Source organism: Geotrypetes seraphini, chromosome 8 (assembly GCF_902459505.1).
Source record: "Geotrypetes seraphini chromosome 8, aGeoSer1.1, whole genome shotgun sequence".
NCBI lineage: Eukaryota > Metazoa > Chordata > Amphibia > Gymnophiona > Dermophiidae > Geotrypetes > Geotrypetes seraphini.
This window is the reverse complement of record NC_047091.1, coordinates 128880980-128893185: the sequence shown is the minus strand read 5'-3', so window position 1 is coordinate 128893185 and position 12206 is coordinate 128880980. Positions and strand designations below refer to the sequence as shown.

Sequence of the window (12206 nt, the reverse complement as noted above, 5' to 3'; positions counted from 1 at the left end):
AGTTAGATAATGAGACTTTTTATTTAAAATTAGATAGCGATTCAACACAAGAGTTAAGGGTAAAGGTGGAAGGTATATTAGTATCAGCAAGGAATAATAATCTGATTAGTCTCAAGGAATTTAGGTATCTTAGCAAGGAATATCCCATTGCTCCTTTTATTTATTTTATTCTTAAGATACACAAATCACTATGTAACCCCCCGGGCCGACCAATTGTGGCTGGTATTGGTTCTATTATGGAGCCGCTTTCTAAATATATTGACAGTTTTCTTAAGAAATATGCATCTGAAGTTGAATCGTATGTCCAGGATTCCTCTCATTTTTTACAGCTTCAGCTAATTGAGGATATGGGTCAAATTGGAGAAGACACAGTGATGGTAACTGCTGATGTGGCCGCGCTATATACGAACATTCCCCAGCAAGCAGCCATTGAAGTGGCCAGCTATTTGGACTTGTTAGGTATAGCTAGAGATAAAATATCATTCATTAAACAGCTAGTAGACATCATAATTCAATGTAACTACTTTAGCTTTGAACAACAGTTTTATGTTCAAATAAAGGAGGTAGCTATGGGGTCAGCAGCTGCCCCATCAATAGCCTGTTTATATATGACCCAATTTGAAAAAAATATGTATACCGGTCTGCTTTGTATGAGGGGGTTTTATTATAGAAAAGGTATATTGATGATGTGATATTTTTTTGGACAGGAACTCAGGACAATTTACATCTATTTATGCAGAAGTTGAATGGGTTCGATAGTAATATCAAATTTTCATTTAATTGCAGTAAAGAAAATATATCTTTTTTAGATCTTAGGCTGAGTAAACATCAGGGAGCATTAAAAAACTACCCTGTATAGTAAGCAGTCGGATAGAAATTCTTTGTTACAATTTCAGAGTTTCCATCCGAAGCCCCTCCGTCAAGGCATACCGGTGGGGCAGTTTCTCAGATTACGGAGAATTTGCTCAGAAGATAAGGAATTTCATAATCAAGCTGAAAAAATGTATTACAGGTTTATACAAAGAGGATATCCTCATAAAGTAGTTAAAAAAGCATGGAAGAGGGCTAGCAATTGTCATCGTGAGTGGTTACTACAGCCTAACAAGAAAGGGGGAAATGGTAACTCTACGGTATGTGTCCTCCCTTTTTCAGTAGATAGCTATAGGATTTGCCAGATAATTAAACAGCATTGGTCAGTGTTGCAAGTTATCCCTAATCTAATTGAACCCCCTAAGTTTGCTTACCGTCGTGGCCGTAATGTGGGTGAAATGTTGCGGCATAGGGGTAGCCTGTGGGAAACCAGAGGAACAGACAGAACCGGAAGTGGCCATAAGCCATTTGACCGCTGTGTATATTGTAAATATATTAAGTTGAATCAGGAATTGGAGATCCCAAATGGAGGTAGATATAAGAAAAAGTTTAAATTGCATGTCTCTATTGTATTATATTGTATTATATGCCCCTGTGATAAATATTACATCGGTCACACTAAAAGAAGTATTAAAATCAGAATAGCGGAACATTTAAGTAACATCAGATTTGGCCGGCTGTCAACTCTTCTGGTTTCCCACTGGCTAGATATGGAACATGAGAGTGAAGAATTACGATATCCGGTGTTGTTACATTTACCTACATATAGGGGGGGATGTTACATAGATTTTAATGGAGAAAGAACACCGGTTTATTTTTAACTGGCAGACCCTAAGCCCTAGAGGGCTCAATAATGAGATTGATTGGTTTCAGATGCAGAGTGCCGTATCTCCCTTTCACAAGGCAGTAAGATTGCTGACTAGTAATGAGTTAGAGGGAGGAGTTTGGGCATGTGACTTGGAACTCCCTATTTAAGTTTGAGGTAGGAGATCAGCAGCTTGATGTCAGTTAGGAGGCTGTTCTGATGGGTCCTTCTTTGGAGGCTGTTTCTAGGTAATTTATGGAAATTTGTATTATGTATTGATATATTTTATAAACAGCATTAGTGTTAATGTTTTTGTAGTGAGATGTTATATTATATGTTTTTTGATAGATAATTACTTCCAGAGGAAGCACAAGGTGAAACTCGAGTAGAAAGGAAGATATTTGTAATTTTTGGCTTCCAGAAGTTATTTATTAGCATATGTACAAGCACTTTATGACACCAGCTGCTTATTAAATGACCATCGGAGAAGCAGTAACCACCACAAAGATAAGTTTATTTTATAGTAAATGGATGTTGGATTGTTATATGGTGGTACAGACATTAATAGTGCCATGATAGTCCGATGGCAACTGGTGTTGTGTGTCTTTACACTAGAACACTAAGGTTGTGGGTCTGAGCACTATTAATTAATTCTTTTAAATTGTGATATGAATATTGTCATTTAAGTTGATATCACAATTGAAAAAAAATATATATATCCCTATATTTATTTAAGAGAATATTAAAAAGAAATTTCAAGACAATCCAAGAGCATAAAACCTTTGAAATTGAAATGATGAAATATTTTGATACCTATCAGACAAGACTTAAGACCTCGGCTTCCTTTTACACTATAAAGAAATTAAAACTGCTTTGCCACCTCTTCATCTCCTACTTACTCACTCACCCCTCTTCCTGTGAAACTATCAATGAAATGCTTTCATGTTTCCATTATATACGAGGGCTGTTCAAAAAAGTATCAGTCCTTTATTCATAAAAAATACTTGTATTCAGATACAACAATCTTATACTAATCTCCTTTAAACTAGTCCCCTTGGGCTGCCACACACTTCTTCCAACGGTTCTGCTACTGTCAGAAGCAGCACTGGAACGCCTCTTTTGAGATTGCTCGCAACAGTTGTGTCGCATTCTACATGATATCTTCTCTTGACTGAAATCTGGTCTCTTTCAGGGGCATTTGCAGCTTGGGGGAAAATCCAGAAGTCACACGGAGCCATGTTAGGAGAGTAGGGAGCCTGAGGAACCACAGGTGTGTTGTGTTTGGCCAGGAAATTCCATATCAAATGTTAAGAATGGGCAGGTGCATTTTCGTGATGGAGCTGGCAATTGCCCGTTGCCCATAGGTCCGGCCATTTGCATCTCACAGCATTAGGAAGGTGACGCTGAACCTCTTGGTAGTACCCCTTGGTGATTCGATGATTCTGCATCACCAGGGTCCTCACTTGGTCAATGACGATCTCATTTCTAGATGTTGAGGGCCTACCAGAACGTGCTTCACTCTCCACTGATGTGCGGCCATATCTAAAGTGGTTGTCCAACTCCTTTAGCTGTGTGGTGCCCATTGCTTCATCCCCGAAGGCCTGTTGAATCTTGTGGATCGTTTCCACTTAGGAATCGCCAAGCTTTACACAAAATTTAATGCAGTAGCGTTGTTCAACCTTTTCTGTCATTTTGTCAAAATGAAAAATCCATCATCGGCAGTCAGCTGGCAACTTACAGCTTCTGTAGGCAGGAAACAATTCAAGCATGCGCATTAAGGTCACCTACTTATGTGCACCAAACCACGCCTCCCTAGCTTTATTTGTTTACGCAAGAAAAATTAAGGTCTGATACTTTTTAAACAGCCCTCGTATAACGATATTTGTCAACGTTTGCTTTCTGATTTGAAGAAGGGGTTACCTTTGAAAGCTAATCATAAATGCAGTGAGTTAGTCCAATAACCTTATTTCCTTTATGTTTTTGTTTTATTATCCTCTATAATAAAACCCTAAGCGCGCATGCGCACTTACAATGCCATGATCCCTGCCACCATGATGTGTGCCTCCGTGGCCATATTCTATTTGCGGCGCATGTGGCTGTTTGCAGTGCGCGGCACACATGGCGGTTTCAGCAGCGGTTGGAAGCCGGCCTCAACGAAAAAAAAATAAACAATGCAGGCCTACACAAAAAAACGCTGCCCACGGAGACAAATAGGAAGCGAAGGAACACTGCACGCAGTCGCGCAATCAACTCTAACGTCCGTTTCCAGGGGAGGGGGGGGGGAAAAACAAGCACCTGGAGCAGGACAGGGAGAGAGTGTGAGCGTTGAAGATAGCTGCACATAAAGCGCCGCTGCAGGCACCCCAGCAACGGGAAGAGGAGGAGAGGGCCCAATGATAGGGAGAGACTGCTGGAATTTGGAACAAATGGTACTGCTGGACAGGGGGAAAGTAAAAGGAAGGGATAATGGCTAATGTTGGACAGGGGGAGCAGGGACGGGATACTGTTGAACAGGGGGGAGGTAAAAGTGCTACTGCTGAACAGGGGGAGCAGGGACAGGATGCTGTTGAACAGGGGGGAGGTAAAAGTTAGGGAGAAGCGCTACTGCTGAACAGGGGGAGCAGTGAAGGGGTGCTGCTAGACAGGAGAAAGGGAAAAGGCCTACTGCTAGACAGTGGGAGCAGAGAAGGGTGGTGTTGCTGGACAGGGGGAGAAAAAAGTAAGAAGGGCTGCTAGCACTCATTAATGTAACGGGCTAAAAAACTAGTTTCTATAATTTACCTTGAAAAGTGGACCAACACAGCTACCACACTATTTCACTCAAATTTAACCCTAAAAAAGACAATTTATGCTTCATTGTACTCAATATTCTATCGACCAGCCTTTACTCTTGCGTACATCGCTCTGGCATTGGGTGGACAAGCTTTACAAGGCTGAAATTAGCAACTATAAGCCAATGCGTTGTCATTGGCTATCTGAATATTTCCATTACACCTTGTGCCACAGATTCTCAATAGGATTGAGATAGAGAGCAGGCAAGTCAATTGTCACCTTGTTCTTCCATTCAACTACGGTCTTGGCCCTATGACAAGGAGCACTGTCATCCTGGAAAATATAATCACCAAAGAACAAATGGTATCAGCTGATGGTAATATACATTTCTGTAGGATTTCCATATATTTCTTTGCATTCATCATCCCTTCCATACATAGGCAGTGGAACGCTTATTGTTTGGGGGGCCCAAAAGCTCCACCCTAGACCTCTCTCTGGCTCCCACCTCCCCGGTCACTCATTTTAAATCTTCAGGCAGTGGCAACAAGTGAGCCTGCTGCCGTCAGTGTGACCCGAAGTCTTCATTCTGCAGCAACTGGAGGCTGCAGAATAAAGACTTCTGGGTCACACTGACGGCAGGAGGCTCACTTGTTGCCGCTGCCCGAAAATTTAAAATGAGAGCAGCAGGAGGTGGGTGGGAAAGGCAGGAGAGCTATCTCTTCTGACCAACCACCAATTTTTTATTTTTGGGGGGGAGAAGGGGTGCATAGCCCCTGTGGCCGCCCCCCATTCTGACACCCAGGCTTCCATATGTAGCCTAACACGTGTTGCTGCCATATCACCTCTGATCACTTTTGTGGTATACCTCACTGACAGGTCAAGGCACTTTAAGATGATTTCCAAGGGAGGAATTCAAACAGCATATGCTTTTCTCTGATTTTCCAAGATGCAAAATGTACTTTTGTCACTGGACAAGACCTTCTCCCACATTTCCTTGCTGCACTTTGAATATTTCACAGGCCAAGCCAAGCATCTTTCCCCTTGTTCAAGTAGTGGTTCTTCCAGGCTTTGTACCCTCTTAGACCAAATACTAGGCATCTTGGGCCCAATTCTATAAATGGTACCTAGGTGCTGCTAGGCACCCTAATTGGGGATGCCTATCTGAGTTCCGCGCAGAACCCAAAACTGAATAATAAGCTTAATTGGTGTAGTAATTGATCACGCAATTAAAAGCTCAAAAACAAGAGTTCCACGCAGATCTTGGAGCAGCACCTACCTGAAAAGCGGATAGACGTGATATGACTTAGGCATCTGTGGTAGGCGCAGGTACATTAGGCTAGAAAAACCCTGGACTAATATACTGGCACCTACCATTAGGATGCTTAGTGATGCTTAAGTCAAGATAGGCGCAATTCTGTAAATGGTGCCTAGCAGTTGATTGACAACCATGCCAAGCAGTACCTAGGAGTTAGGCATTGTTTATAGAATCTGACTCCTCCTTCTTACAGTGTATGAACTCACCATAACTGAGTATTTGTCCTGTCATTCTCTAAACAACTTCCTATTCAAGAGAAACATCTTTCTCAAAATATGATCCTTTGTATATCCGGTCTCATGGTACTCCAACTGCACCCTACTCTTTGATGCAATATCTCTTTTGAGACTTCAGTCCTGGCAACGGGCTCGCAACCGCCGCAGCCCCCCCCCCCCCCAGATGTTTTGGGACTGCTCCGATACATCCCTACCACAGCCTCCAGAGGAACTGTACAAGAACGAAAGATTAGGTTTCTTACCTCTGCTAATCTTTCTTGCAAATCTCCTCTGGAGGCTGAACGACCCGCCCATAATTTCTGTCCAATTTGCAGGTCGCCTGCCAGTAACCAGTAAGCTGGTTTTCTGTTTTTGCCCAGCCTCACTGGGTATTCTATGCTTGTTCCTAATTTTATTGCATTCATTCAAGCCACCATCTTGCACTGTCTGGGTAAACTTGTAGATAACTACATTACCTGATGTTAAATGGCAAACATAAGTATTGAAATCAGCCAATCAACACTTAGTATATATGACCAATTGGAAACAAATAATATTAATAGCCAATCATATAGACTTTAGCTTTAACACAGGAAATATAAATTTTCTGTGGTTTGAGAGGTTTGAGATGCTGACACATATAGATGCAAGTGATAAATTACATCTAAAGCAATAATTTTCAAGGCAATACAGGACTTATGCACACCATTATGCATCACCCCCACTAGTCTAGCAATATTGGAAGTTATTGGAGAACTTGTCTCTAATGTACCTCTCCAACAGAGCCCTGAATAATATTAATGAACTGACAAGATCACTCGTATGTGCATCAGATATCTAATACCATCTCCAGAAAATAGGAGCCACTCCAGTCTGGAACTGAATATAGATTTTTGTGTGGGAATCAGTTCAACCTATCTCATACAAATTTAAGTGTTATGAGTTTGCTTCCATAAGTTTTTGGCAGACACTACAATCTAACTGGGTGTTTAAAGCTCTGTTCCATTTAATCTCTTATGGGGTAAACATAAATCTCTTGCAAGAAAGCTATTCATATTATTAAACTCTTCACCACGGCACATCTTTCTAATGCTGTTTAAGAGATACAAGTGCCAGTGGAGTCTGTGATAAACCAAACTCTTCTTGAAGTAGTTCAAAAGAAAGCCCAGTCCCGCAGGTTTTCAGTTCTAGAAGTACACACCACTAAGAATGTGTGGAAATTTATCAAGCAGCATATTATTTATCTTTGCTGTGCCTCACTCCTCGCTCAGGACCGCCACTGTATTTCCTTCGCCTCACTCTCGTCTCTTCCCACCCTCCACCTCACCTCTGCCCACTTTTTCTTCCAACGGATCCTTCTTGAAGCGGATGCCGTGCACGTCCACATGGGCCTCTCCACCGGCATTAACGGCCCAAATCACCTTCTCATGCAGGCTGGACTCAGCGGCTCCCACCAGCTGTACAACAAACAGCAGAAAGACAGCCAGCTGCCCGAGGCCCCGGGAGTCCGCCATCTCCCTGCAGGCCCGGGAAGCTGTATTCCCTCCGTGGAAACTCACACGGGTGCCAAACTCCAGCTCACCCTACAGCGCCCGACCTCGCTGAACTACAACCGAACCCGTACCACAACTGCGCTGCTAGCCAATCACAGCAAACACGGAAACTACTCGGCAAGTAAACGGCCAAGCGAACTGGGGCCAGGCCCTGGAACCACCAATGCTAGCTTGACACTAGAGAAAGGGCAGGGCTATGCGCAGAGTTCGGTTGAGCGGTAAAGAAGCGGAAGCAGACGACTTTCTCCGAGAGAGGAGGCAGGATTCTGAGCCTCCCGCGAGTTCACTGTGCCATCTGAATCTGTAGATAAACACCCAAAGCCAATCAGAGAGCTCCAGCGCGCCTCAAGTTGTGCACTCTGGGAGTTTGAAAGGGAAAGGAAGTTAGTTTGAGTCTTGAGAGGATGCGGTTGTAACCAAGGCAACCATCGCTTCTGTTCCACCCACTCAGATAGTAGATGAAAATAGATCAAGGAGGGCGGTGATAATGGAAAAGTTATAGAAATCTGTGGATGACTTTGATAATCCTATTTGAATAGAAAATGACTGCAGTAGCGGAAATAAACCAGAATACAAAGTTGGATTCAAAATGTAGTGCAATGATTTGTATTCTTATAACAGACAGTTGAAAACTGAATTTTAAAAAATGGAACCTACAGCAAACGGATCATTATATTATCTGATATCATAAGCAGCAGAATGCTTTTTGGTTGGGGGGAGGGGGGAGCAAAAGCTTCGCCTCAGACACCGCTCAAGCTCTGACTCAGACCCCACCCAATCACCCCAGGACCCGCCCCATAATAATAGTACTAATTGTAATGCCATCTCTTCCATTTGTTCTTCATATTGTGGACTCATTGGTGAAGTGGTATAACTACCTCTAGATTTAAGTTGCTGCAAATGTCACAATACCTAGCAGGGTTCCCAAAGGATTTGACAAGAAAAGGAATTGTAAGATTTATTAAATAGAAGTAGGAGAGCAGGTAAGCTCTTCAAATAGGTACCAACTGATACAATTAGAAAATGCAAGATGTTAACACTATAGGGTAAATTACAGAAGCAAAAGGATGTTACAGATTACCCCTCCGGATTGGCAACAGTTCAATGGCCTGATTAACTTCTATAATCTGCAGTTTGACACACATGCCACTACTTCGAATACTTATCTGAGGAATGTCATTTGCATAAATGAGGCCTAATGTAGTAAATTGCTGTGCACACAATGTTATCAGTCTAAGACAATTTCTGGAAATGTCGCAGCTGTCTTGCGTTGGGTACCATGATCCTCAGAGTTCACGTCCTCACCAGTCCTGGAGTCAGCTTGTTGGCTCAGGAACTCTGGATCACCTACTATGCTAGCTGAAAACAAACCAATAAAGGAAAACCTTAATTTAAAAAAAAAAAAAAAAAGATCTGACAGAAGAAAGGGGCTAACTAGATTTTTTTTAAAAATGGAACAGGGGGTTTCCTATCTATCCCTCCCTAACAGCAGTGGCGTACCAAGAGATGGGGGGAGGTCCGCCCCAGGTGCAAGCTCACGGGGGGGTGCTTCCGGCCTTGGAGTCATGGCCCGGGAACTTCCCTGCTCATGGCCCGACTCCAAGGCTTTCGCGAGTCCCTGAAGTGATCGCCTGAGCCCTCTCTCTTACCTTCCCTTCCCTTCCGTTCCTCCAGGGCACACATCCCCGTCGCCTGGTGCGCTCTGTTGTCGGTGCATTTTCCTTACCAACATCCGGTTTCCGGTGGGGTGGAAGCAGGAAAGGGAGCCCGAGCCGCGTGCGACACTGCAATTACCTCTGACCTGAAGGTGAGTATTGCTGGGCTGCTTGGTGCTGTTTTTTGTGGAGTTTCTTTGGCTAGTGCTGCCCAAATCAATTAACCCCCCCCCCCAAATCAGCCTTCCGAATCCAGAATCATCTTACCCTCCCCCCTCGTCCCTAAAGCAGGATCGGCAGCTTCCTCTTGCTAGCCGGCTCCTGCTTTAGAGGGTAAGTGGGGAGGGTCAGTTGGGAAGTGCTGCAATGTCCAGCTTCCCCTCTGGCCTCCCGCACCTTTATCTGATTGCATTAGACAGTCCTTCGGGGAGGGGGGTGCAGGCCTTCGGGGGGGTGTAGGCCTATGGGGAGGACAGACCTTTGGGTGGGAGGTACAGACCTTCGGGGGGTGAAGGCCTTCGGAGGGGACAGACCTTCGAATGGAAGGTACAGTCCTTCGGGGGGTGCAGGCCTTCAGGGGTGGGGTGTAGGCCTTCGGTGGGGAACAGACCTTCGGGGGGGGGAGGTACAGTCCTTTGGGGGGTACAGCCTTTAGGGGGGTGCAGGCCTTCAGGGGGGACAGACCTTCAGGGGAGGGGGTCCTGGTATAAAAGTACACGGAGGGAGCAAGGGAGGGAAGGGGGGTTCAAAGATACGTGCATATGCCGGACTTTGGGGGAAGAAATAATGGGTCTAAAAACAGAGGAGTGGGAGAAAGATGTTGGATAATGGGATTTAGGGAGGGAAGGAACAGAAAGGGAGAGAAGTTGGACACAAGGGATGGTGTGGAGGGGGGATAGAGATACTGGATAGGAGGATAGTTGGGAAGAGAAAGGTAGAGATGGTAGACCCTGGGATGGTGGGGAAGGAGGGAGAGATCTTGGATGAAAGGGTAGTTGAGAAAAGGTGAATCTGTGGATGGAGACGAAAAAAAGGAAAGATGACAGACCTCCGGGGGAGGGAAGGTAAATGGAAGTGGAGGACAGAGATGGCAGATTGATGGTTAGCACGGAGAAAGAAGGAGACCATGGCAAGCAAGACAACCAGAGCCTGGGACCAACAAGATTTGAATATTGACCAGACAACAAAAGGTAGAAAAAATAATTTTATTTTCTGTTTTGTGATTACAATATGTCAGATTTGTAAAAGTGTATCCTGCCAGAGCTGGTGTTAGACCGCAAACGTGAGCTTGGATTTAACAGAGAGAGGAAAAGTCCTTTTTGTTTCTTTACACAACTGGTTCCCACCAGGACAATCGGGCTTTCAGGCTAGCCCTAATGAATATGCATGAGAGAGATTTGCATATAATAGAAGTGAGAGGCATGCAAATCTGCTCCATACATATTCATTAGGGCTATCCTGAAAACCTGATTGGCCTGGTGGTCCTCCAGGACAGGGTTGGGAACCACTGGTTTACACCACAGCACCAGTGTGGTTAGGAGAAGCCAAAGTGGATGAAAAAGCTATAAAATAAACCCACCAGGAAGTTTGAAAAAAAACCACCCAATTGGGCAGGAAAATCGAATCGAATTGAAAAACCAATTCAATAGGCTGAATCGAATCGAAATTTTTTTTCTGAATCGGGCAGCACTAGTTTGCGCTACTGTCTTAGACTTTAGGACCTGGGATTGGGGAGAGATGGCATCCTCAGTACTTTATAATGCAAGTGAAACAAGGATTTGGTCAGACTTTTGAAGGGTCTGCAGAAGAAAAATATTGTATAGGCCGGGGGAAATGGGAACTTTTCTTCCTTCTATTTTTGTGAATGGCAAGGCTGAGGATGTCAGAGAGTTCAGTTAAAATATGTGCTTTATAAGAAAATATAATAATGTGTTTTATAAAGTTTATAAGCATTTCTGGCCTACCCGGTGAGGTGTTCCTAGTGGTGGTGGTGGTGGCGGCGGCAGTGTGTCAATGTGTTGAGAGGAAGAGGTGGTCTGGGAAATTCTGCTGAGCAAACTCTGGGCCCATTTCCACCCCACATTTAGTCCACTCCACTCAACTGGTTCACACACTGAGTGGGTCTTTGGGTGTTGTGCCTGAGTAGTTGTTTGGGATCTCTTCCAGTGGTTTGTCAGTATCTCCTTCTGGTTGAAGGAAGGAAACTTTGTTAACCTTAGCATTGATCTTCAGAATATGTTTGTAAACAGCGCTGTTTGTGTGGCATTAGGCTATGTAGTGATCGAAAGAAAAAAAACAGACCTTTGCACATTTATGCACTATATGGTGGGTGTATGAGGAGATTCACATTTCTTGCACAGCTAACTCTGTGTGAAGTTACCTTGTGCTGTATTTGACATCTAGCAAGGTCTCTGTTTGGAAGGAAAGATCTCAGCTTAAAAATGAAGTGGCCAGAAGTTATGGTAAAAGCAGATAGCGTAGCTGGTTTTAAGAAAGGTTTGGAAAAATTCCTGGAGAAAAGTTCATAGTCTGTTATTAAGACATGGGGGAAGCATCTGCTTGCCCTGGATCGGTAGCATGGAATGTTGCTACTCTGGGTTTTGACCAGGTACTAGTGATCTGGATTGGCTACCATGAGAATGGGTTACTGGCATGATGGACCATTGGTCTGACTCAGTTAGGCTATTCTTATGTTATGTTCTCATCTGTAGGGGCCTTTGTTTTCACTTCTTATTTTAATGTATTTTTTTTCTGGGAACTTATCAGTGTTTTTTATAATGGGAACAAAAATGGAAGAGAATTAATGTGTGTGGAATGGGGGGGTAACTAATTTCTTCAGCTAAATAATTCAATTCACCTCAACCAGACATAGGAGAACTCACGCACAATTCACACACCCTCTAACCAAAAACATCAAAAGAAAAAAAGTTTGACAACCTCCTAGCCATTCGAGCTGCAACACTCGACCCCCAACTCTACAACCTATTGACCTCGACCACAGACTACAAAACCTTCAAAAAA

The 12206-nt window shown here is 43.8% G+C and overlaps 1 protein-coding gene across 1 annotated transcript in view; it reads right to left on the bottom strand.

Moving 5' to 3' along the window:
* MLEC (malectin) overlaps positions 1 to 7889 on the bottom strand; it is a 58322-nt gene extending 50433 nt beyond the window's left edge. Inside the window, exon 1 of the mRNA XM_033955566.1 lies at positions 7305 to 7889. Coding sequence (XP_033811457.1) covers positions 7305 to 7491 — 187 coding nt within the window. The 5' untranslated portion in view covers positions 7492 to 7889. The remainder of the gene's footprint in view (positions 1 to 7304) is intronic.
* Positions 7890 to 12206: the final 4317 nt, after the last annotated feature.